This window comes from Ambystoma mexicanum, chromosome 2p, assembly GCF_040938575.1.
Source record: "Ambystoma mexicanum isolate Mex_15411 chromosome 2p, UKY_AmexF1_1, whole genome shotgun sequence".
Lineage (NCBI taxonomy): Eukaryota > Metazoa > Chordata > Amphibia > Caudata > Ambystomatidae > Ambystoma > Ambystoma mexicanum.
Window position 1 is genome coordinate 1,313,077,301 of NC_090923.1, and position 27,066 is coordinate 1,313,104,366.

At 45.3% G+C, this 27,066-nt stretch overlaps 1 protein-coding gene across 1 annotated transcript in view; it reads left to right on the forward strand.

Annotated features, from left to right (window-relative positions):
- BRI3 (brain protein I3) overlaps positions 1-7,733 on the forward strand; it is a 229,020-nt gene extending 221,287 nt beyond the window's left edge. The window contains exon 4 of the mRNA XM_069645653.1: positions 6,802-7,733. Coding sequence (XP_069501754.1) covers positions 6,802-6,934 — 133 coding nt within the window. The 3' untranslated portion in view covers positions 6,935-7,733. The remainder of the gene's footprint in view (positions 1-6,801) is intronic.
- Positions 7,734-27,066: the final 19,333 nt, after the last annotated feature.

Genomic DNA, 27,066 nt, shown 5'->3' on the forward strand with positions numbered 1-27,066 from the left:
CCAGAAGTTTCTCAGGCCCATCTAGATCATGGCCCAGGAGAGGGGAAGCTCGACGCCCGGAAAGCTGTTCAGGGTCTGCCCTGGATGCCAGCTTCAGAATGTCTTTAAGGAGGACGGACACTCCCTTTACCTCTACTGCCTGCATGAGGACAAGACGCACGTGGAGAAGGACTGTGCGTTTTGCGGTAATATGTCGGAGCGGACCATGAAGGACCGTCATCTGCGTCTCGCCAACTGGCTGGAAGGGAAGAGCCCGTCAGGCGAGAAGAAGTCCGAGCGGTCTTCTAAGACCTTTGAGGGCGCCCCGGCGACGGGGGTCCAACAGAAGGCCAAGCACTGCGAGTCCGCTGGTACCAGGGAGGGCCTGTTCCTATATGCGTTCCCTCCTTTTCCGCAGCTGATCCGGCTCATCAACGAGCTCAAGAGGTCCCGGTGCAGGATGATCCTCCTCGCACCTGCATGGCCGAGGCAGATATGGTTCCCGGACCTTCTGGACTTGTCAGCGTCCCCGTCAATCAAGCTGCCAGTGGACGCAGATCTTCTCTCCAGGGAAGGAGGCGCCATCCTCCATCACGACCCGAAGTCGCTGAACTTGCAGGCCTGGCTCCTGCAGCATTAGAGTTTGGAGGCTACAACATACCGGCCAACTGCAGAGAGGTTCTTGCAAAGGCCAGGGCGTCCTCAACTCTTAAATGCTGCGGACACAAATGGAAGAGGTTCTGTCTGGTGCCACGCACAGAAGATTAACCCTCTACGGATTACGGCTCCTCAAGTACTGCTGTACCTGCTGACACTGGCCAAGGCTGGACTGGCGCACGCTTCCATCAAGATTCATCTTGCTGCGATCTCCTGATACCCCAGAACCACGGGACGGACGTCTTTGTGGTCTCATCGTCTGGTGAAAGAATTCATGAAGGGACTGTTCAGATCGTTCCCGCCGGTGAAGGCCCCGGCCCCGGCGTGGGAGCTCAACGTGGTGCTGACCAAGCTCATGGGACCTCCGTTCGAGCCTCTGCACTCAGCTCCGTTGAAATTCTTGTCGTGGAAAACAGCGTTTCTTGTGGCCATCACCTCCGCACAACGAGTGGGAGAGATCCAGGCCCTTTCCTGCAAGCCCCCGTACTTGACTTTTCACGACACGAGGGTAGTGCTCAGGACACACCCCTCCTTCATGCCCAAGATTTCATGCCCAAGATGCCATCGGACTTCCACCTCAACGAACCCTTGGTGTTGCCTGTTTTCTTCCCGTCGCCGGCTGAAAGGACTTTGCACTCGCTGGATGTGGCTAGAGCGCTGAAGTTCTACGTGGACTGCACGAAGAGTTTTCGGAAGACGTCACAACTTTTTGTGAACTTTGGACCTGTCAATCAGGGGAAGGCTCTCTCGAAGGCTTCCATTTCCAGATGGCTCTCCGGCTGTATCATGTACTGTCATAGGTTGGCAAACCGACCGCTGCCTGGCCGTCCGAGAGCCCATTCCACCGGAGCGATCGCAGCTACCACGGCGTTCCTATCTGGTGTGCCCTTGCTAGACATCTGCAGGGCTGCTACATGGAGGTCGACGCACACCTTCACGAAATTCTACTGCATCGATCGGGATTCCAGGGAGGAGTCCAGGGTCGGCCAAGCAGTGCTGCGCAACCTGTTCGCTTAAGGTGAGCCTGGTGAGGAGGTAAGAGATGCTTAATGTTGAGTTGTTGTATTGCTTAATGTTGAGCCTTTTACCACCCCCCGTGGTTGTGCATGTGTACTGCTATTTATTCTTATATTCATGAGCATGTGAATCCATGTCAGACCCCATGCTGGAGAAGGAACAAGTTACTTGCCTGTAACTGTTGTTCTCCAGCATGGGTCTGGCATGGATTCACATGCGAACCCTCCCGCCTGCGGCTCTTCACTTGGTCATACTTCCACTTCACGTGCTACCAAATCTGAAGATGGCTGCCAGAGGCGGGGTTTAGGTAGAGGGCAGTCATTGGCTGTGGTCAGTATGACGCAGAGATTAGTGATTGGTTACTACTACGAAAGACGGATCAGAAACTAAACTGATACTGATTTTTCTTTACCGAGGATTCCCAGCCTGACGACGGGGAATATTCATGAGCATGTGAATCCATGCCAGACCCATGCTGGAGAACAGTTACAGGTAAGTAACTTGTTCCTTCACTGCCTCTGTAGACCTCTTTGGATTCAATCACATATATAGACTCCTCAGCACTGGCATCCAATCTGACCTTCAGCCATGCCTGATGCGTCCAGCTAAGTAGAGGCATTGTTCCCTTTCTTGATGCATACTTTTCCTTTGGCACTTCTATCCTTGAAAACTAATTTCGCCTCGAACCATCCAATTATGTCTATTTTCACGCCACCATAAGCACTAGGATTAATGTCTGATTCATTAAGCCATCTCGGACCAATTCTTCTCCATATCTTTTCAGGCAACAGCGTATATTTCGCTCCTGAATCAGTCATCATTCTCACTGGAGCATCGTTTATCATAATGATTGTCTTGGGACTTTCCAGTTCCGTACCATTCCCAGTATCGCTGATAACAGACACATTCTTCCTCTTCACATTCTTCTGGACCGCCAATCCAATTCATGCTTCCTTTATCAACCCTACAACATTTGGCTAGATGGCCCTTTCCATTGCAGTTTTTGCAGACAATGTGGATAGCTGGACACTCAGGACTGTTAGCCCAGTGCATGGGACTGTCTCACCTAAAGCATGTCCTAATCCTTCCTCTGCCTCTCTGACTCATTTGAGGCCGTCTATTACCCATAATGTGCCCTGTATCCTCCATAACCACATTCAAATCCTCTGCTTTTTACATCATTACTGTATTTGTAAGTACTTTGCATCCTGGGTTCCTCTTTCCGTTTCACCACAGCATTTTGATTGTTCCCATTATCAACTTTTGTCGTTTGAATTGCATTGATGGGATTTTCTGGCTTTAGAGTGGTACTCTTCACCCTATCCTCTAGCGTCTTGACACAATTTTCCATATGTTCAACTTCTTTAGCTATGCGCAGTACACACCCAAATCAGGATCATTTTCAGCCCATAGTCTCTCTAATTTTAGCACTATTACACTCCAGCATGAATTGATCTGAGTCATCTAATTGTGGCCCAAATTTGCAATTCTTTGCTAATTTTCTCAGGACAGTTATAAATTATTCCACGCTCTCTCCACTTTCTTGCGACCTCTTACCAAACTTATACCTTTGCAAAATTGTACTCCGTTTCTTTTCATAGTGTTCAACTTGGCAATATATTTTTCGTATTCATTCATATCCCCTTCATCAGGTAAGTTTGGCAAGTCCTCATACTTTTCTTGTCCTGCTGGTCCCAAACAGTGAAGCAACAGTGATTTATTTCTCTCCACACTGTGGTTTGTTCCACAAACCACTGAAGCATAATGCTCGAATGACTTTAACCATCTCTTCCATCGTAAGTTTGGTTCTCCAGCTTCCAGCAAAAACATGGCTGGTGGTGGGACAGTGTGCATTGTCATATTGCCAACTTCAGACTGGTCACCTGCTCCTCTGTTACTGATTGCTGCAGACCCCCTTGTATTGACAATGTATAGTTCTTTTATTCTCACATATAAAACACTTCCTTATGTTTTCTCTTGTGTGTAGCCTGTACAATATCTCCCTTTTTTTGATGACTGTCACCATATAATCCACTGCTCAATAATTATCATTGGCTCACTTTTGCTCTCTATAATGCGCAGGTACTGAGACGAGTAGGAGCAGGAGCGGATCACTCGATCCTCATTCACTTAATCCTCTTTAATTATTTTTTTTAAATCATGTGCGGTAACGTGCTTCTGTATACTGCAGTTTTTCATCGGAATGCGCATATGAATTACTTTAATTGTATGGATACTGGAACCCTTTGATGAACTCTGGACGCTGTCACAGCGGCCGCCGTAACCGCAATAGCTTTGGCTTGCTGTTGCTACGGTTAACCGACCCAAAATAGTCGCCCGTACGCAACTCGCGTCGTGGGTGCTTTCCTTTAAAGCGATCAGCTTTCCTTCGCACTGTGAGCTCGCGAACAGCTCGGGGCAGTGTTTGTATTCAAAATGCGGCTCGAGGTGCTCACGTGCGTCACAAACCGAAACCGTGAGTCACTAACCAAGCATACATATATGTATATAACAACTTGCTCGTTACGGATGTTAGCTTGCTAATACTTCTTAATCATGCATGAAGGCAAGGTTCTTTCACGCTCACCTGCAAACTTTAATTTCTTCACTTCGACCTGGTGACTGCTGTTCCAAACTTCCTCGTTGCCAAATGTAGCATCAATGATGAAATAGAAGTTGTATATGTATACAACTAGGGGTTTATTGATAAGTTTAAGTATTATGAATATGTATTAAAAGGGGATATGAAAGGAGTCACTGAAGGAAGATGCTTCAGTCTCTCCAACTGTTTTCTCAGTGTCCTCTTCCTCCTCCACATTCTCCTTCCAGAATCCCTGTAGATTCCACACAAGTGTAGCAGCAGATGTACCATGCTACACCTACCTTTGAATAACTTTACCACATAGCCACTTTAACACCTAGCGGTCATGGCCAGTAGCCAGATTGTCCGCGTCTTGACCTTATGCTATTACCCAGACAATCTGGCTACTGCCCACGGCCACAGGCTATACCTCAGTCACCAAAGGTATGACTATTTTTTTTTTGTACCTACATTATGACACTTGTCAAAAAATAAAACACAGGCACATTTGCAAAACCATGCTTTAATGTCCTTGACAATGCTCCTTACGAGTTTACTCGCAATCCGCCCATGTTTTATTTTTTTTTAAGTGTCAAAATGTATGTGCATACAATAGTCCTATAATTTAGCCCCCACTTGACAAAATCCATTCAGTCTTTACACAAACATTGAAGGTTGTGTCTATAATCGTTCTCAAAACTTTTGTCCACATTCATCAAATGGCAACAAAGTTATAAGCCATCTAAAAATGTTAAGACCCCCCCCTCAAATTTCGCCCCTCTTGAGAAAAATCCCACCAAACCTTAAACCGTTTATATCTAGATCCAAAATCGTTTTGCCAAATGTTGTGCAGATTCGTCAAGTGACACCACATTTATGTGCTTTTACAATATTTTGGGACCCCCCCCACCCCCCCTCTAAGTTTGCCCTCTCTTGACAGAATCCCATATAATTTAGCAAAACCATTCAGGATTGGGCCTAGAATATAATTGCAAAATTACATGCAGTTTCATTGAGTGGTGCAAAAGTTATAAGCCATCCAAAAGCTGCTTCTCCCCAACTCTGTAATGCAGAAATGGGTACAGATGTCCTAGGACATCTGGAGTGTTTGTGGACTGTCAGGAGGGTGGGCTGGGGTGTGGGGTCAAATGTAGCTTTTTTTAAAATTTATTTCTATCTTTTCACTGCGCTCTCCACGGTTCCCCAAAAAGTCTCTAAATCCAAGATGGTAGGCGTTTCAGGAAAACTGGTGTATTTCACATTTTCTCACCACCCAATCGGCGGCCGCGTCCCGGTGTCCGCGGACCACGCAAAAGTCTGCTAATTTTTCTGGCCAATCGGAGGCTAGTCCGCAGACCGAACGGGGAAGTGAGTCTGCCTAGCGGACATAGATATCACTAATTTATTTTTCCTTACGCATTGGCGGTTAAAAAAAAAACTACTGGACGGATTTACACCAAATTAACAAAAGCACGTTTTCGGGACCAAACCGCCGCTCCTGCCGCAAATTTGGTGAAAACCCGTCCAGCAGTTTGGGCTGTAGGCACAAGCAAAGTCCCCCCCCCCCTTCACCTCCATTGTGTCTACGGGAAAAAATACATTTTGGGACCCCATATAACTTTGCCCCCATTGATCAAACGTCACCAAACTTTGCAAAGAAATTTAGTGTGGGCCATATACTTTTTTTGCAAAGTTTGGTGAGGATTCGTCCAGGGGGAGCGGAGTTATAAGCTGCCCAAATAGTGCTCTTCCTATGGGATTCGCAACTTAACCATAACTACACGGCCACATCAACACAAGAAAGCTCTCGACCACCCCACAATAGCTTTTTTTTTCATTTATTTTTATCCACATGTGGCGTTGCACACTTTTGCCACAGCTGAGGCGTAATGTCTGCCCTTCATCTTCATTACAGTTAACTCGCTTTGAAGGCCAATATGAGCGCGTTTGGGGAGGAGGGGGTACCAGGGGTTGATCGGTTAAGAAACATTCACTCCCATCAGATGTGCTGTTAGGAAGTGCCGATGAACACAGCTTACTTGCTGGTATTGCGTGGCAGGAAAGGGAATCAAAGCACACAAATCTAGTGGAGCCCGGAGACTCCACGCTCTTCCCCGGAGACCCGTAAAAGAGCATAAAAACCCAGAGTCTGCGTATAAAACTCAAGTTTAGGCATTATGGTGTGCATGTACTTTGTCACTAGTGTTACCACTCCTTCCCTCCTGTTAGAATAAATTGAGTTTAGGTGGAGGCTGATCCGATTTATACTGTGGCATGTTTTGTTCTTCGTTCACTTAACCTAGCATCCGTCTGGATTGAGGTGTACTCGCCCATTTCGCACTTTCTTAAACCAAGCGACCTTGCTTGGAACCAGTAGTGTTCGAGTGCAGTTGTGAAAATGAGGTGAAATGTATAGCCAGTCATAAACAATTTAACACTGCAGAAGCCTTTTCTCAAGTTAAATCCATGCATGTTTGCTTTCTTCTCGGCCTCAAAGCCTTCAGTAACACTACTTGCTAGTCCGAGATAGGACTTGTTTCTAATTCCTTTTTCTACTTTATCCACAGAGTCGGTGTGCTGGAAGACGCCTTCACCTGCTGTGGAATCTTCTGTGCCATCTTCTTCTTCCCCATTGGCATACTCTTTTGCCTGGCGCTAAGGCAGAGAAGGTGCCCAAACTGCGGTGCCACCTTTGGGTAGGCTTTGAGAAGACCAGACAATCTACGGCTGTAGCTTCGGATATACTACTATTCCCCGACGTTCGATGTAAATGTCATGTCCTGTGTAAAGTTTTTATGTGATTAAAGTTAAGATTTCTATTGGGTCGCGTGAATATTTTTCTTGCATGAGAATCCACTGGTTTCACAGGAGCAACAGTGACGCAAAGGAGCACCGCTTTTGCTTCCACCTTTAAATGGTGCCTTTCACATGTCAGAGGCGGGAATGGGATGGAATTGACCTCTACAACTCTGCCCCTGAAAGTTGTTCTTTTTTTAATATATATTTTTTTAAACTTTGACAGGGTCTGCACAATGACAAGATACCATGGTTTTGAGTAATTTTACAACATTCATTAATTGTACAGTAAATCACTTTTCGGGTAGTAAATGTTCCCGCCAGATATCAATGTATGTGTAAAAGTTGGCGGCCACAAACTACATCACAGTTAAAACAAAGGCACATTAATTGGCCGCTGGTTTCCCAGAAGTTCTTGCGAAATGCAGTGTTCATTTTTGAATGGCTGCCCCCCAATACTAGTCACTCATACAGTCACTGGTTAGGCAAAGGGACCAGCTTTATCACGAACAAAGCTGCTATTGTCAAAGAATATTTTATGTGAATCAATGTTGTATCGCAGGTTGACACCCTTGAAATGTAAATTACCTAATCAACAAAAGTAAAATGAATTTTTTTTTGTGCCACAATTCTTTTGCATAGTCTCGTAATTGTTTAAATTTTGTAAATTTTATAAGAATGTTCAATAAACATGTAAACCCGGCATTTTGCATTTTCTTGCAGTTCACATTTGGAGGTACCAGTGCCACGCTTCTCATGCGGCTGCTGGCACACCTTTTTAGTCATGTCTAAAAATCGTGGCAGAATCGTGATTCATTTTTTCCAAATATTGTAGTTTGTTGTAGCTGGCTTTTGCAACACTTGATTGGTGGCATTTGAATTGTTCCTCGTTGCAAACCATGTTTTCAGCTCAGATCTTAAGGGGTTAATCAGCCAGATGGTTGGAGATGTCTTGTTTCTCCTCATTATTTTCCACTTGGTTTCCTATGCAAATGCCTGTAGTGGAGCCACTCCTTTGTCATTTTTGCTTCTCCCTTCCATTTTTAGTTTGGGTGCCTTAGTTGTAGTGCCACACACCCAGAAGAAGCAAAGGCTAGTTTTCTAGAGCAACCTTCTCCATTCTTCTTCGCTCTATGACGTTTGGACGAAGACAGCGGCCCTTCCCTTCATAGTGAATGGATGGTAACATGGGCATTGTAGTCCAAAACAGCTGCAGGTTGCAGAGCCCTGTTCTAGAGTGAGATGGTTCCAGCCTGCAGCAGACCACGCTTGCTTTATTTTATGCCTTTCTGATGAGTGAGTGCCCACACCACCTGCTCTCCGGTGCAAAGGGGTTTCTCCTGCTGCCCTGGTCAAAACAGGATATTGGTATTTGGTAGTGCCGGATTAAACCCTGTGGAGGGCCCCTAGGCAGTCGGAATTTTGGGGACCTCTTTTGGAAATTTCTCCTGCTACCTCTTTTTGGGTGCATACATTATGGGTCTACAAAAGAGCGACGACAAACAATATTTACGCTTTGTTCAAGAAAATAAATTCTTAAGTCTCAGCCAAAAATGAGTACAGGTGCCCGAACAATATAGATTTGTTCTGTTACGGTAGGCCGTGAAGTTGATCAAACTTCATTATAACTCAGAAAAGCTAACTTAGTAACAAAGACGTCTGGTAAATACACAATCGTCTGTATTCTCGAAGCTTCTACTTACAAATATTCTACTAGGGTCTGAGTCGGGAGGAACTCTCGACACAAACTCACAGCAAGCTTTGTTTCGGGAGGCTTCTTGTGCGTTCTACTGGGATAACATTGAACTAAGTAGTTTGCTTGTCAGGCTCTAGCTGGATTTGGTCTTCACCCTCAAGAGTGGCCTCCCTTCCCCTTCGTCCCTGGATCCTGTGCTGGCCTCCAATACTAGCTGGCAGGGCACTGTAAAAAGTGAACATTTGTAGCCGTAAACCACTCACTGGGATATTTGCACACACACACAACACTGCAAACAAAAAAAGGTTCCCCATAATATTCTGGACCATTTAGGATTTCCTGAAGAACCTACCCACAATGATTTGCAGTGCAAACAATTGTTAGCAACCTTCCCCAAACTAATATTGTTGGGTAGGATTCTAGAAATGCTCAGTGAAACAAATTTTGTATAGAGCAGAGACTTACCATAGCCCAATAGAACTCTGAAAGCTTGGAAAGGGTTTCACATGGGGTGACCAGCATTCTAACTGTCTATTTGTTGCCTTAACGCTTTGCTTTAGTGTGGCTAGTGGTAGGGTATATGCCATACCCACAATCCCTTACAGGCAATTAAATGATATTGCAGTGTTGCTCTCCACTTAACGGTAATCCTAGCAATGTAGGAGAGGCTCGGCATGTTCTTTGCATACCCAAGATCCTCGCATGCTAAATTAATATTGGACTTGTATAATGCGTTACCTTGCAAGAGTGGTGCTTGAAAGTGCCTGTGGGACATACAATGTACAAAAATAGGAAGCTTTAGATGAACCTGTCACAGAGGCAGTCATGTATTGCGACCTGGATGACACCCCGCTAACAAAATGTGTGCTAGAAGAGTTCATGAGGCTCGCCCAAATAGATGATCTGGGAGTGGCAACAGATAATCGGATCAATCCCATCGCCTCATTCTCCAATACAATGAAAGAAGCGGTTCTTCCCCAAACATTACTCGAACCTAATTGGAGCAGACGAAATGAAAAGGAGCAATGGATCTCTGACAATTTCAAATGAGTCATCAGGAACAACTGCCTCAACATCTACCCTTCTGGCCAATACAGACAATGCAAAGCAGCCCAGGAAGAAGAAAAACACGAGCAAAAAAAACTTGCTTCTTTAGTAAAATATATTGTTACCTCAAAAAGAACACTAAAATCTGATATAAGAAAAGTCCAGAAAAAAAGGTTAACTGAGGACAATCATAGTAGACCAAGCAGCACAAACCGAACATTATCAAATGTTGGCTGATAACGGAAATCGCACATCAGAAAACGCGTGACCAGAATGCCGCCGCAGACAAAAATGGCAAAATGGGAGCACCTCTGGCTCCCCTCTTCCTCAAACAGAAGGCGTCTCAGCGTCAAGTCAATTACAGAGCCACTGATGCTTCAATTTCATCAATACAGTCGACAGACGAGAGAGAATGGAACAATCACACAAATGGACAAAGGATGGTTGGACAATGAAATGAAAGCAAGGGCAAAAATCTGTTCCAGAAGAATCCGGCTAATCTCTGTTAGGATATGAAGTGTGAAGGAAAGCCCACAATTGATACAATCAAAAACAATCCTTTTGCCATTACAAGATTATGGATGGAAGGGCCTAAAAAGCCCTCAACTAAAGTACTTTCATATCCATATTTAAGAAAATACCGCCATTGTACTGTCATCTCAAGAACCAGACTACATGGGCTTTCCGTACATAAAACATGCACACATTGTAGAACTAGGTCTGAAATTTTAGGTGGGTGCGAGAGCACTGATGGATGCCATCCCTGACCTGAGTAAGGTTGGGATTATGGTGACAGAATCCTTCCCTGTATTGTATAATAGAGATACACGAGAGGCAGAATTAAGTGAGACAAATGAGCCAGGGTGGGGAAAAAAATAAGCATACCCAAAGTAATGGTCGCTTCCAAGAGGGGAGAGGGTAGAGGGAAATTCTGTACTAAAAACAAAGATTTGCCCCTTATTACCAGAAATAATTACTCTGGTTTTAGTGAAGCTGGGACTAGCGATGGATCTCTCCAGCCAAAGAGAAGTTGAGTGTATTATGCTGGAACACACGTGGCTCCAGCTCGTTTAAAGACCCGAATGTATGGGGATTAGTCTTTGGCAACTATGATCTAATTTTATTTCAGGGAACATGGCTGATGGGACGATTGGGAGTCGATGACTTCTCACATTTTAACCAATTGGCACTAAATGAGAGGGGTGAAACTCCGCCATACCGAAATCCTTCATCAGTGATTTTTTCCCTGGAATTTTGGCCATTGGAATGATAACCAAAGATGTCACTGCTCCCGTGAAGATAGCGGGTATTTGCATATACTGGAATCCTGCGACAATACATCAGACCATCTTCCTGCAATCTGTCAGTCCTTCTGACTATTGAAAACATATATAGGGACTTTACACTACTAATTGCTGGTGACTTGAACTCGCGATGTGCCCTTAGTAATACACAAGGCCCAAAAGCAAGTCAAATCGCCAGCAAAGGCAAACGGTGGTCCACTTTCATGGATGACAGAGCACTGATAATGGCAAATTGGAACATTAATGGTGACATGTAGCCCCTCCCCGCCCCTCCACCCCCAGACCCACCTGGAAGCAGGGGGTGAAGGTTTCTGTCATTGATTATGTTTCTATATAATCTGCTATTCCCAGAGTGCACTAGCTTTCAGATTCTGCAGCAGGCAGCCAGTGATCATATGATAGCAGCCAGGTTTGCATTTCCACACTACACAAACGTGAATATGTACACAGGGTAAATAGCGGTCAATGAAGGGGGGAAAAACCAGATCAGAAAGTTCAGAAGGAATGGTCTCTTCCTAAACCAAAACATCACTGGGAGACTGCAATAGACTCATACCAAAGCTATGCTCCCTGAAGTCTTTTGTCGATTTCCTCTCTGAGCTAGACCCGCCAAGATCAGGCAGAGCAAAGAGACACTGCAAGTATAATCATGCATGATGAAAAGACTGTAGAAGGGGAAAAAGGCCCTAAGAAAATCCATTTGCTCTCTCTCAAATGGGAAAGTAACCTTCTCGAATACACAGCTAAGCTAAAGTCCCTAAAAACGGACTATAGGAACTAGTCAAGAAGCCAAAGGCAGCTACGCCTCCATAATGATGTAGAGCTCTCTGCAACAAAGCGACTCAAGGAACATTTGGACCCTAGTAAAAAACGTGTATGCCCTGCAAGGGCTGATACAGGGCACTGTTAAGTAGTCAACATGGCACTGCTTCTTTGGCAATCTATATAAAAAATAAACTCAGATTAATTTAAGGTGACTAATATTGTCCCAGGCATGTTACCATAACAAAAGAAGGAAAAGCAAACTTGATTTAGGAGCTCTTCCTCCTCTGGAGCAGCTGGGCCCAATGGTCTCACAAACCAGATTCTGAAATCGGATACAGACTTGTGGGCCTCAATTCTGGAACGATTGTATGGGGAAATCCTCAGATGAAAGTCTTCCTGACTAATGGAAGCAAGCAATCATTCCCATATACAATAGGGGCGACTGGGCGATCCTCAAAACTACCGCCCTGCTAGATGTTGATGACAAGGTTTTTGCAGGACTCGTACTGAGGGATTTGGAAACCTGGTTAGAAAGCAATGGAAACCTATCCAAACATCAAATAGGATCCAGAAATGGCATGGGCGCTTAAGTAAATGGCCTGCTTATGAGCATAGTAGGTGAAAATCCATGGGCTATTCTGGCGGGTCTGTGGCTCAGTGGACTAATGCATCCACTACAGGGACGTGTTTGACCTCATGGTCAGTTTCGAATGCCAGTTGGTCCAATCATCCTTCTGAGGTCGATACGAGTACCATTAAGTTGGGTAACCAACATCTGTTATTAGCGGCAAGATAACCCATCGGGGGTGAACATGCACTTTACAGATACGCCTGTTATGTTACGTTATGTATGGAGCTTGGGTTGACCCGTTACAGGCATTCGATGCCATCAACAGAGCACACCTGTGAAGTAAACTCAAAGTTTGGGAGAGAACTATGTCCCACTTAGCAATCATAGTCTTGCTTCATGACACCTCAAAGCTACAAGTCTGACTGAATTTGGACGGGCACTTAACCAGTGACATTAACACAGAAAGAGGCGTCTGCCAGGGATGCATCATAGCCTCCCTACTCTTTAATCTATATGTAGCGGACTTGGGAGAGGCATTAGGTCCATCTGCCATCAATAGCCCAAGATTTGGGGGAGAAAGACTTAATTGGATTGCATATGCAGATGATTTGGTTCTTCTAGACCATGCACCAATCGGGCTCCAAAGAATGTTAAATGCCCTGGAGAATTATGCAAACATCACTGACCTATCCATAAATACAGCCAGATCTCACATAGTCAAATTCAAAAGGCCCTGCAAACAATCTCAGAAATTCATGTGGAAACTGAATAAACAGTGCCAATTGCTAATGAAATCACATACTTGGGCTTCAAACTGAGGGCCTTTCCCACACTGGCTGAATTGGAACTTGCCTTAGACACCAAGTCTGAACAGCTAATATGTCAAATGAAAAAATTGCTGTTTTTTGTCGCTTCTCACTTCTTCCGCTGGTATGGTTCCACAAATCAAAGGCGATTCCATCCCTGTTATATGGTGTCAAAGTCAATCCGATGACAAGAATCTGAATTGGGCTTGGTTGGAAGGCCGAATATGGAAAAAAAAAACACTTGGCCTACCCATGAGCCTTCCAAATGAAAGTTGGGTTTTCTATCCATGCAAACACAAGTAGATTGGAAGGTCCTCTCACGTTCTAGATCAATACGTCTTTCCCGTCCAGGATCTCTGTTGGAAAACATCAATATAATGCCCCCACAAATTTTTAACCAATCGTGCCTGCGAAGCTCGTAAAATGCTTAAACGTAGTGAATGCACAGACTTCGCTTATAAATAACCCTCAAAATTGCTATGTTTAGAAACGACTGGATAAAAACCGTAACACAAGCTCGAAACTCTAGGGTTGCAAAACCAATGTCTAAATTGGATAAGTCACTGGGATTCCTGTGAGGCTCACTGAGGGGTAAGGTGGTGCATGATTTGCTGGAGGTTGGTCTGCTTTGGGAGAATGAATCTTCTGGTACTTAGGGTTCCAAATGAACCATTCCACGGCAGACACCTTCCAATATAATGTCGGGAGGGCACTCGCAGGGATAGCCAACAGGATTTCATTCTGGAACAGACTGGCTCTGTCCCTGATGGGCAAGATAGTGATCTGCAAGATGCTGCTACTCCCCAGACTGCTTTATTTCTTTGTGAATATCCCTTATGGCCAGGGGTTCGGTTCAAGCTATTGTACAATAAAATCACTCTTATGTTGGGGGTGGTGGGGAAACAGCACAGGGCGTCACTACTATTGATTCTAAACCTTTCAGTGGCCTTTGATCTGTGCAATCACAAAATCTTGTGCCAGCACTTCCGTTCTGCCGCCCACTTCTCCGATTCAGCCACTGCCTGGATCAGCGCCTTTCTCAGTAACACACATGAGGGTATTCTCCTCTTCAGCAGCTGCTGACCCTGCCCCCATCCAATGTGGGGTCCCCCAAAGTTTGTGCGTGTCACCTACACTTTACAATGTGTTTACCAAACCTCTTTGATGTTCTGGATTTTCTGGGTATCTCCTACACCAATTATGCTGATGACACCCAGATACTCATCCCCATCACTGGTGACCACACTTTGGACACCAAGGCACTGAATGAAGTATATCTGGTAATCCAGGCTTGAATGGCACAGCATGAACTTTGCCTCAATGATGATAAGATGGAGCTCCTCATCTTTGGTTGCTCATCAGCTTAACAAATTAGATCACTCCTATCAGTCAGTCATTCATCATTAATAGCAACGTCATTAAGGTGTCCAAGGACACTAAAACCTTGGGTATCTATCTTGACTCTACCTTGTTGACAAAACAAACCAATGTAGTCAGATCAGTGTCGACATATACCTGCAAACTCATCGCAGCCTGCAGAGCTTTTCTGACTACGCTTAATAGCATCACTCTAGCTAGAATGCTTGTCATGTCCAAAATAGACTACTGTAGTTCCCTCTATCTGGGGACTAGCCAGGATAACCTCAACAAAATACTCAGAATAACGCCATCAGACCGGTGTTAAATATTCCAAGAAACCAACATATCTCCAAGGTCAGGACTAACCTGCACTGGCTCACTGTCAAACAGAGAATATCCTTGAAAACACTTGCCCTCACTCATAAATGTTTGACCAACAAGGCCCCACCCTACCTATCCAACCGCCTCTCCCTCCACACCTCCTCATGACCCCAAAGAATTGCTCAGACACACAGCCTATCTCTGCCGAGGTTTAAACTTCAAAAAGTTTGGGGTATGAGTTTCCCTGTTCTGGCTACCAAGCTTTGGAGCACTCTTCCGTACAACATCAGATCTGAGCCCTCATTCAACTCCTTCAAGCGGAAAACAAAATCTTGGCTCTATGGTCAAATCTGACTCTGCCTCTGCTTGTAGCAGCTATGCAGAGTCTTCTGCTCCTACTGAAACTGTGCCTCGCTTAATTTGTCCCTTGATAAACTGCCTAAGCGACTGACTATGCTCCACTATTTGCCAACTTACTCACTACTGTCTGGTCCTGACACTACGCTCAGGGTGACCAAGCCTTCAATCTGCTGTCTATTTTTATGCTTTCATTGTAAGTACATGCTTGATTGCATATTCCACTCCTTTCTGTAATTATGTTTATTATAATATATTTTATATACACGACTTTTGTACCTATGTAAATTTATGCTCTTCCTGTATATGATGTCACTTTGTAACTTTGTCCTCCAAGTTCGCGCCCGGATGCCCACGGGCCTGTTGCACGCTACCAATAAATAAAATACAAATACTGACCACGTAATGCAGAAGACCGCTGGCCCTCCCATACATTTCTTGGCATCCCAACTGCAACATGCAAATAGATGGAAAGCAGGAGAGGAGGGACTGGACCGGCAGCTGATGGGGGAACCAAAGAGGTACCACACAGGAGTGGAGCTGCTATGGCAGGAAACGAGGGAAGCGGAAGGATCCTGCCTGAGTAAGGTGGTGAGGCAGGCATGGAAAAGAGCATGCATCAGGCTATGTTTGGGAGAAGGCTACAGCCCAGAGATGCCCTTGAGGGCGGTTTGACAGGGTAGTAGGGATAATGTGGGACATGGGAGATGCAAAATGTACACAGGAAGGGTGCTGGGCATTATATTAATGCCATTTGATGTGTGGGCAGGGAAGTTTCAGATGCCCAAGGGGCAGTTTCTAAACTATGCCAGGCTAGCCAGCATGCTTGCAAATACATGGGGCGTAATAGCAGAGGAGCTGCCAACTACCCTGATTGTACATGACAAGTATACAATGTCTAGCTTGTATACAGCGTTGCAGGGAAGTAGCCCCTCATCACTTCTCATAATCAAAGGCAAATGGGAACAGGGCATGGAGACATTTGAGGAATCTGATTGGGAGAAAATATGCATGTGAATCAGGAAGTGATCCTGGAATGCACGTTTTAAATTGAATTTGCATACGGTCCATGAGCCCCCAGAAGCTACACATGATGCGCCCAGATCACTCACGCCACTGTCCCGGATGCAAACAAGAGTCTCTGGGCTACTGACTCATGGTGTGGGTGTGCCCGATGATAATGCAAGAGAACTGGCAAGAGGTGATAGCAAGGGTTAATGCGCTAGTGGAGGCGTCAGCTAGATTGCTCCCCCAAGATATGCCTACTAGGGGTTGTCAGGGGGAATGGAATCGGAGGAAAAAGATGGTTGCTTTCTTACTATTGCTGGTGAAACACAGGTTGGCAATTGCATGGAGGAGTGCAAAGGGCCCCGTGCTGGCACAATAGCTGGCCGACATGCAGCGATGGGTAGCCGCAGAGCAGCAGATAGTGCAAGATCTGGGGAGGAAAGAAGGGAACGAGGGCAAAGGACTTGCATGGAGCATACTATTAGATGGCTTGCAAACTTCCCCAGAAGATCAACCTCCCTGAAACACAGGACTCATTATTGTACTAAGAAGGGGGCAGAGACATGATGAGCATAACCACTGGCTCCTTAAGTGGCATGATCGGGTAGACACTGGGTAGGGGGAACCTTCCCGACTGTTGGAAAGGATCAGGCTGGACTGTGGCGGGAAGTAAGGTGGGGGGAGTAGGCCGCAGCGGTTTGTCGTTTGGTTGTTAAAAGCTCCATAAAGAGATTTAAAACAAGTTTTTCATTTAACAGTGTAGGAAGCAGTTGAAACTTGGGTATTACCCAAATTGTTCGAACACAATTGTTCGAATTACCGAATTGACCGAAAGTCGAGGGTCGAGGGTATTATATATATATAAATAATGGGGGGTTTCATATATGTAACAATTGACCTTCACAATTCGGTCAATTGTGCAAAGGTCAATTGTAATTCGAACAATTGTAGTTCGAACAATTCGTATACATCCGAAACTTGCACTTGGCTGCACTGAACGTTCCCTCAAACAGTAGGCACATTTGTTTGGGGTTTGTATTGTGTGTGGGAGGGGGCATGACAACAGGGTTTGTGTGAAACGGGGCCAGCTAGCAGGGAACATAGCTCCACTTCTTCTTTACGTACACTTTGAGCACTGATAAACTTACTTAATACTGAAAACCAGCCTCTAAGCACTGTACCAGAATTCAAACCTGTGTTGCTCTGCTTTGTCTTGCCTCCAAGACAAACACGTTGCCCCTGAGCTGTCCTGCCGGCCCAAGCTAAAAGTGTGGTAGAGTCAAGTAAAGGAGTTGTCGGTGGGGAGGGGGGAGTTACTTGTTAATGTTGTACAGATGTAAAAAAAAATATATATATTATATATCTTCTGTTCATTGAGCCAGATTTTCATTTTAACACCTTGAGGATATATTCTGTTTTTAAGGTCACACTTGCATACTAGACTAATGCAAATGGGCTAGACCATAATATTGTTTTGTTACTAAAGAAAAGTGGATGTCTTAACAGCTGTGGCTTGTAACACTTTAGTTATTGGGAAGGTGGGAATCGTCTGTCTGCTGAAACGTGGCACGCAAAGTGAAGCTAGGCAAGCACATAGCTTAGAGGCAACATTTGCACTCTACACAAATCCCTTCTTTTATAACTGGTCAGATGTAAACCCAAACGGAGCCCTGAGCCCTTTAAAATTGCCTTCACAATATTGGCCCAATTATGTACTGCTTATCTTCATTATACAGCGTCAATCCATGTCATAGCCCTAACAAGCATGAGGGGGTATCCCTTTTAAAGATTTGCCCTCCTGTTTGTAAACTTCAAATGTGATCTGCAAAAAACCTGGAGTCTCCTTACCCCACTCCCCTAGAAGGGGGGTATACGAGTCCACCTGGAAGTGTCCCCCTTTAGCGGGTCACCTAGATGTATAGCTTCTCCTCCCCCTTTCAGGGAGGGAAGGCTAGTGCAGGACTTTCAAGAAGATGGACTAGATATCATGAAGATTACTGTAAGTAATCAGAACATTACCCCTCTTCCTCAATCGTCCTTGTCATAGGTCTTACAAACATTAAGATTTATCATGCCTTGGGAGATGTACAGCAAAAAGCGTTGGAGTCCTAGCTGATGCAAAAATCCCATTGGTACCTTTATTCTCCATACTGCAGCAAAGGACAAGCAACAAATGTTCTACCTCAAGTGGACGGTCCTTCTGCGGTGTGGTACCTACACCCTTGTCCTTTTAGATTTCACCATGGGTGGTGAGACATGGGGAAAGGTCCAGGCAGTGCATCAGAGGATGGCCCAGTTAAATGCTTGAACCAGTAAACCATTTATAACAAGGCCCTCCCATAAATGTTTTTGCTAAAGAAACTGAATACCCTGACTTGCGTTTGATTAAATTACAAAATATAAACTCTGAATTGGATTTATATAGATAGTTTGTACTAGAGCTTTTTGCGGACATTTTTGTTCTACCCAATTCATTCAGGGGACACTGACTGTACAATCCTTATGGATACATTCAACAAAGACATTGTGGTGCTACATCAAAATGGCAAAATGATTCCTGATTTGTCACTAAGTGAGGCTAGTTCCTTCTTGGAGTTGGGCTTTGACATCCCTCCTTCTGAAGGTTCTCTGGGGTGGGCCTCGTCAACAATGTGGGGGGGGGGGGGGAGTCATTTGGTCTACAAGATATGGCCAACCTAAAGGCTCCCATCACTTGTACTATAAGTAATAAGGAACGATTGGTTAAGATAGGTTTGGGCAAGGAAAAGGCACAAGGCCTAGAGGACTGGTCTTGGTTGGCCTCTGCCCTCATTCCACCTTATCAAGCCTTCTTCCTGGCAACTTTGAGATGGCTGAACTATTGTCCTGGAATAGCCGGAGCTCCAATAGCTTTGTTAACCCAGCAAGTGATGCCCCTTGCTTATCAAACTTTGACATAGTACAAAAAGCAAGTGGCACTCCAAGAGGTCTGATAAACAGACCCTTAAATCGGAGGGTGGCAGCATGTTCCTAAGGGAAGTTGTCAAGGGAGTGACAGGTCACCCGAGTGAGGGCTCTTGTTTGGAATGAGAAACTCCTGCTGTCCAACTGTGGAGAAATTGTCTGTTGATTCTAAAGACCTACAGCAGTCAGACAGACCTGGCAAAATAGGAAGGACCGGTGAGGAAATTAAGTTTTGTTAATTTATATTGGAACCCCTTTAGAACAGACGAAGTAGAGCCTTTTGAATGTGTGAACAATCCCTTGTCAGACTAGTGTATTGCAGGGCAACCTCCTTAAGGGGGGTCCTTATGGGCAACTTAAATTGCCTTGTGAAGGATCAACCTTGTGGGAGTAACCTATGAGGGAAAGGGTGGTCAAGTAAAAAAGAGCTACGAAAGGGAAACCTGAGATTGTTGGTAAAGCATCAGCCTGCTCCAAGGAAAGTGGGACGAAATGGACAGGAAGTATGTCTACTTGGGTCCTGCATAAGATAAATGGAACACTCCGCGGGACTATGCTGGTAACTACATGGAGGAGGGGGAACAAGCAAATCCATCATAGATTACATCTAATATGGTGTGGCATTTATAACGCGCATGTACACAAGGTTTGTCAAGGTGCGATAAAGGTGGGAGAGGAGATTCTCCCTCCATATGTTTCTGAAAACATTGAGGGGTGTGAGCAGCCTGACCATTACACAGTGATCGTGCTTACCTCTCGGTTTCCTTTTCGTTCAAGGCATACAGAGCAGAGACAAGCCTTGGTTTGGTAAATTTACAGGTTAATGTGCATAGGAATAGAGTTAGTTGGTAAAGGCCTATGATACTTAAACTGAATAATTATTTGTTGGGAGTATGGGAAAACGCAGTCAACAGAAGTGATAGTCCAAATTGAGCTAAGATTCTCCAAGGCTTCAGTGACCATATGCTGAATGAGGCAAGAAAATGAAACACAAGGGGTTTATTGGTAGATGGAGCTTTGACCAAACAGTTCAGGAAAAGAAATGCACCTTAAGGCGTGGAATCCGTAATGTACAGAAAATGACTGCATGTATAGTCTTAAGAGAAATGAAGACCTTAAAAAAATAGAAAATGAATGATGTTTTATAGGGTGAAGTTGGACAATGATGCTGCACAAGAAATGTTGAAATATGTTCAGTTCTACACAGCAAAGTTTTGGTCTGCCATTAATAATCTGTATGGGGCGAATCAAATGTGTGTAGAAACATCTGCAAATTTAATCTCTGGGGAGATTTGGAACTAATTTATGAAGGGAAAATTCTACTAAAACAAACAACCTATCATAATTTCAAAACCGGATGCCAAAGTGGTACTTTTCCTGGGACCGTATTGTTAATTAAAAGATCAAAAGCATCCAGAGCATCTGGTCCGGATGGGGTGCCAAACCTGGTCTAAAATGACAGACAACTTTGGGCAGCCATATCGGGACAGGTGTGTACATCAATTGTCAATAGGCAAAATACCGGATTCCTGGAGGAAAGTTTACGTGGTAACGATTTATTTTTTGTTTTTAAGAAGGGATGCGTCGAGCCCTGTAATTATAGATGTATCTCAATGCTCCTTCAAGCTAATCGCTGTCTTGTTATTGGAAGATCAACCTGGGCAAATGGCATTGGAAACCCCATAAAACGTTAAACGAGTTTCCGGAACAACTGCGGTACCTGTTGAATGGACTCATTATAAAGCTATTTAAAGAATGAGCGCTAGCCAAAGAGTCCCCTTCTCTGCACATTGCAAGTATCTACTTCGCCATCATTCTGGCTAAATTATCCTGGTACCGCTCGACAACTACGGCAAACGGAGTCTTCCAGTAAGTACAAATATAGGTCTTAGACATGGGTGCATGCTTGCCCTGTTGTCTTTTTAACCTATGTTTCAGACTTGGTACAGGGTTTGGAAGGTTGTAATAACTTTCCACCTAGACTGGGTGACTTAAAAATTCCATCCTTCCTTTTTGCTGATGACTGTCTTATATTTGATGGTCATTTGCCTTCAGAGAGCTTTTGTGGTGACACTACTTAGAGAGAACAGCCTAATAATCCCGAAAAAAAGCCAATAATGTCAATCGCAAACAAAAAATCCAGGCATTTTGGACCTTTTTGGTTTAGGAAAAGCAGGAATTGCAGATAGTTAATTAAATTAGGTACTTGTAAGAAGTGGGCTTTACTTAGCCTTGCTTGAGAACAAAAAACACAAGATTGAAGCAAAGACAAGCGTATCTGCGTGCTCAAAGTAGAACAATTCTACTGAAGTATTGTAGATACACCCTAAAGCCACTACTAAGATACTATAATAATTGGACGGTGACAGCAAGTTTGCTGTATGGGCTGGAACTCATGAGACTGGACTGGATCAAAATGGAACGTTCAGTAAGTACCTTTTGGAAAAAGTTACTAAACGTACCCATGGCAACATGCCATATGTTTTCATGGAGGCGGCTAGTGCAAATTGTTAAGCTGAGGCGAATTCAGGCTCCTCCCGCCCCCCGAAAGCTCTCTGTTTGAGGATATAAAGATAGTCTTAGAATTAAAAAACTTGGGCCCCCCTACAGAAAGGTTCCTGGGAGTGTGAGCTTATATTGTGGGAGTGTTGGGATGACCAGGAACAGCCTGGTAAATAACCCTGTAAAAGTGTTCCAAAAAATTAAGTTGGATTAGTGGAGTAGTGATCTTGACCTACTTAAACATAAGATGCATTCCCTTTTAGCAAACCAATACAGGCTTTATTTGAAGTTGCCAGAATATATTGTAACATTTCCTAATTAGAAATATAGGTATGTGTTCATGCGATGCAGATTCAACTTATTGGGTACTCTTGAAAGGTGGGGTAGAATCAGAGGCCCACCTGAAACGAAGGGGGTAATTCATGGAATAACTGTGCGCCGAAATTTGTGGCGCAAGCGTGAAAAAGCTAGAGCATGCGTGCGATTCATGGAAGGCCCTGCGTGTGTTTTTCCCGAAATGTGTGCCAAATCTGCGCTTACCTTACACGTCACTGCGACTTTCCAAACGTGTGCGCGACAGGCACGGGGAAAGTGCACAACTTCTCATGCACACACCTAAAAAGGGGGCGGAACACAGGAAATGGGCGCGCAAACAAACGAGCATATACAGCTACGATGAATGTCCCATTCCTCGCAGCAGTGATCGTGGGACAGCGCAGGAGGAGAATAGCCAGGCCCTGCATTTTTTTTTTGCCCAGGACCAACCTTTTTGGGATGCCTGATGACCAGGTCTATGGCAGGTATAGGTTTCCACCTCATATCATCCTAGAGCTGGTCAGGGAGTGGGAGGATGAACTCGCATCACCCACCCTGTGCACCCAAGCATTGAGCCCCTTGGAGCAGGTGCTCCAATGTACTGCATTTTTGGCCACTGGGTCATTTCAGCTGACAACTGCCATAGTGGGGGGTGTCTCACAGCCCACGCAGTCATGTTGCCTACATCAGGTGTTGGCAATCATCACTGTGCGCCCCTCAGTCCGCAGGCACATATACATGCCCAGAACACCTGATGAAAGGCAGGCCGTGATCCTGGCTTCTACAGGGTGGCACACTTCCCCAAAGTGCTTGGTGCCATAGATTGCACCCATGTGGCCCTAAGTCCACCTAGGGCCACTGAGCACATCTATCGAAACTGCAAGCACTGGCATTCCATCAACGTGCCGGTGGTATGCGATGCCAAGGAAATAATCACCTCTGTCTATGCAAACTATCCAGGGTCCACCCATGATAGTTTCATATTCAGAATGTCTGCCCTGAGCTGGGCCCTAGAAGCTGGGAAGCATGGCGACACATGGGTCCCAGGTGAGTACAAATGCATGTGCACATGCATGCATGTCACACACAGACAAATACACAAGCCCAACTAATGACAACCATTATCACCTTACCAGGGGACAGTGCCTACCCTCTGAGCACCTACATGATGACGCCAATACGGAACCCCACCACACCACCCCAGGTAAGATACAACGCAGCCCATATTACAACCAGGGCCATAGTGGAGCGCACATTCCGAGTGCTCAAGTCACGCTTCTGCTCCCTTGACCGCTCTGGTGGACAGCTACTATATGCACCCCCAGTAGCGTGCAGGATCATTGTGGCTGCATGTTTCCTGCACAACGTTGCAACACTGCATGGCATACCGGTGGACATGGTAGTGCCCCCACATCCTCAACCACACGCACGGCCGCTGCGCATGGGAGAGGAAAGGGCATGTGGCGAGGCAGCCCGTACACAGCTTGTGGCCACATTTTTCACCTAAACTCCAACCCTTGCGGAGTGCACACAGGCCTGGCACATACCAGGTCACAGTCGATGATGAGAAAGGGACAGTTCCTGTTACAACCTTACCACCCTGTGAATGTATCCACGGAAGTGCCACATTGTGTGCATCCCTAGCTACTTAAACACAACCAATCCCATGTGACCAAAGGGAACACATGCAAGGTGCATATCCCCCCTGCAAAACAGGGCATGAAAGTACTGGTAATCCACCCAAACCCTCCCAACCCTTATGACCCCAGTCTGCCACATCATAACATGGTATGCAACCGCAAAACATCAAACCATATGCACAACACATGACACAATAGTCATGAAGTGCCACGTGAGAAATGTAAATAGGCACCAGACAATCACACCTGACATGGAATCACTCACCAAAACCTCACACCCTGAAAACAGTGGCACAAATGCATGCCACTAGTGGTGCAAGCAACAAAAGTCAGAATATCTGTTGGCATGCACATTGGACAATCGAAAATTGCCATATCAAACACTGCTCACTGGACAGCACAGTGAGTGTGCATTGCGTTGGTGAAACCCATTGAGCATCATTTAAAAAGAGTGCAATCAACAAAATAGTACCCTGTAGAGGAGGTCCCAAATATGGCCTGCACTCCAACCACCCATTTCGAGAAACCAGAAGCATACTCTCCAAGATACGTGACGTATAAGGATCAAATGAACCAACAGAGAGCCACAGTGGGGCTCTGTCCAGTACCTATCAGAAGGACTTGGACTGCAAGGTACCCATTAAGACAACCATACCAGCAGCTGACACGAAATGAAGACCACTTACAAACTGTCCTGGAAGAGACCCAAAGGGCTCTTAATGGAGGCAAATGCTGATGTCACAATGGTCCAGACAGACTCACAGATGAAAGAAACGAGAACCAAAAAGGTGATGAACAAAGACGAAATGTTGCAAATAAAGATGTATTAAGCGCTTTGAAACACATTGTGTATAGGCGCTATACAAATAAACTATCATATATAATGAACATATACGAAGGAACGATGCTGAACCTTGAAGAAACTTAACCATTTAAGCAGAACAGAAACACATAAGTGGCTGAATACCTGTAAAATAGGCTTGGAACGCAAAGCGGTACTGCTTGCAATGCTTAGTAAGAAGATAGAGCGGCAAGCGCCAACTATATATACCTACCTCAATCAGCGCATTATACAAGTGTGACACCATTTTACAAAGGCAGAATTAAACCTAGGATGATAGAGGACGAAAAGGCCAGGATTAATAAACTAGCTCAAAGTCAGATGGAAGAGCGGAATCGAAACTCAGCAAGAAGCAGCTCATGGCTAGGAATTCGAGGTCAACCCAAGGAAGGGAGGAGAGCAGCAACTCTGAAGAATTGAAACCTAAGAGCATAGAAGCCTGCCCCGTGAAGGTCGAGATAAGGAGGCCCAGGCAGGTGGCGAGGCCAAACAAAGAATCAAATACGCAAATAGATGGAAAATGAAGCAGCTTCGCAGTGTACTGACACGTGACCAGCCAAGTGCGAAGAGGTACCAACGTCTGATGTCACCCAAAACCGGAGGATGCCATAACTTTCCCCGATAAGAAGCTACAGTTTCGAGGCCATCCTCAGCCAACTAATTGACACTTGGACCTAAAGAACTGATTGATGAAAGGGAGGCAGGGTGAATCTTGGGGCACACCGCATCTGGGTGTCCATTCTGCATGCTGCTAATTAAAGTGGAGATTTATGTCTAGGGGTGCAAACTACCCAATCACAATGGACCAAATAATCTAGGGTCCTATAGCGAGCAGAACCAATACGATGTCGTAATTTTAGTGACATCTATCACGAGTGTTGTAGAGGGAGGGGCATAGCCCCCACCCGATAACTTATCCAATCCCCACATCCTGTTACCATATACAGATATAGCACCTATACTTAAGTTACCTTTTCCAACCAATAGAATTGCATGTCAGACTTATGAGTTTTACACGTCAATGATGATGAGAATTTGCTATAAAAGTTACTGTTTGCATGAAGAATTTGGAAGTTGAAGCGAGACAGGCGATCGCAGCTCTGATGATTTCCATTTGTTTCCCCGTTTTTTGTACTTGTCATTAAACAGACTTCCCTTTGCCAAACCATTGGCTTATCCTTATTGATTGGTGTTGGAGTAAGAATCCTGCACCCCAGCCTCCTCAACATGCAGCTATCTCGACTTAAGGTGCCGGAGGGTGAGCTCTGAATCTCATGGGCCCGTTCAGAGGTCGCTCTGCCCTCCAGCACAACCCTCTTATGCATGTTCACGATCATTGACTCGAAAGTGAACATGGATTGTCGGGACACAGCATGCCTGAGAAGGCAATCTGGTGCATGTGTGTGCATGGTGTCAACGTAGTTGGTGGGGGAGGGGCGTTGCTTAAGTGTTTGCATCAGTAGGGACATGCATCGAATGCATGCATGTGAAATGAAGTGAGCCTCAGTGTCCTGTACACAGCACTTGTGAACATTGCACTCAAGGACCCCCCTGTGTGTTAAACCACACCCATCCCCTGAAACCTTAAAATAAAGCACAACATAGGATCATCCATTGACCTGCAGAACATATCATATACAGAGTGCCCCACATTGACAATGGCAGACAGTGACCCATCACTGATTCATTGAAAATTCTTATACGACCTACACACAAAGTTCAGCAAAGTTCCTCCATGAGGGAGGGAACAATGGAAAAGAACAGTACATTCCTACAAGTCCTTCAAACAGTCCACAATGTGACAATGAACTACCAAATCAAAGTACATATTACAAGTGCCTGGAACAATGAGGGAGAGTCCAGGGAGGGATTGTGGGAAAACAAAACTAGCATCAGCATTGCTATGTCTGACGGCAATAGTTGCAGTGCAGGAGTCACATAAGGAGGGGAATAAGGGAAGAGGAGGGAAGGGGTGAGGGGAGTAACAAAACAAGTGACAAACCGTGGAAGGTCGACAAAGAATCAAGATAGGGCTGGGGAGGGGAAGAAGAAAGACAGAAGTGAATGGGGGAAAAGACGACCTGTAATCAGTGGTGGAGGGACCAATGAGTGCCAAAACAATACTAAAAAAGGTGAAGGTGGGGGGCGGATGGACGGAGGCAGAAGGGGAAATTTCTGCAAAGAACAAGCGGCTATGTATCACCATGCCTGATTGTCATTTTCAACCACTACCCCAAATGCCGACAGAGGACAAGGTGGAGGTGAAAGGGTGGTGGAGAGGGAGGAGAGAAGGGAGGAGGGGGCCAAGGTCAAAATACATGAAGGGGGAGATGGGGAAAGAAAGCACACACAGGGGACAGAGGGAAAGAAGACGGTGCAGAAGGGGAGGGGATGTGATGGTGAAGGGGGGAGACAGAGGGAGACAGGCAGGGGCAGGGTAAACAGGGGGACAATCAAGGGACCCATAAGGCTGTGGGTAGGGCTAGACAGGGCCTCCATTGTGGGCTTTTGGTAGTGGTGGCAGGCTCCAGCCTCCTGGTTGGCCGGATTTGTACAAGGGC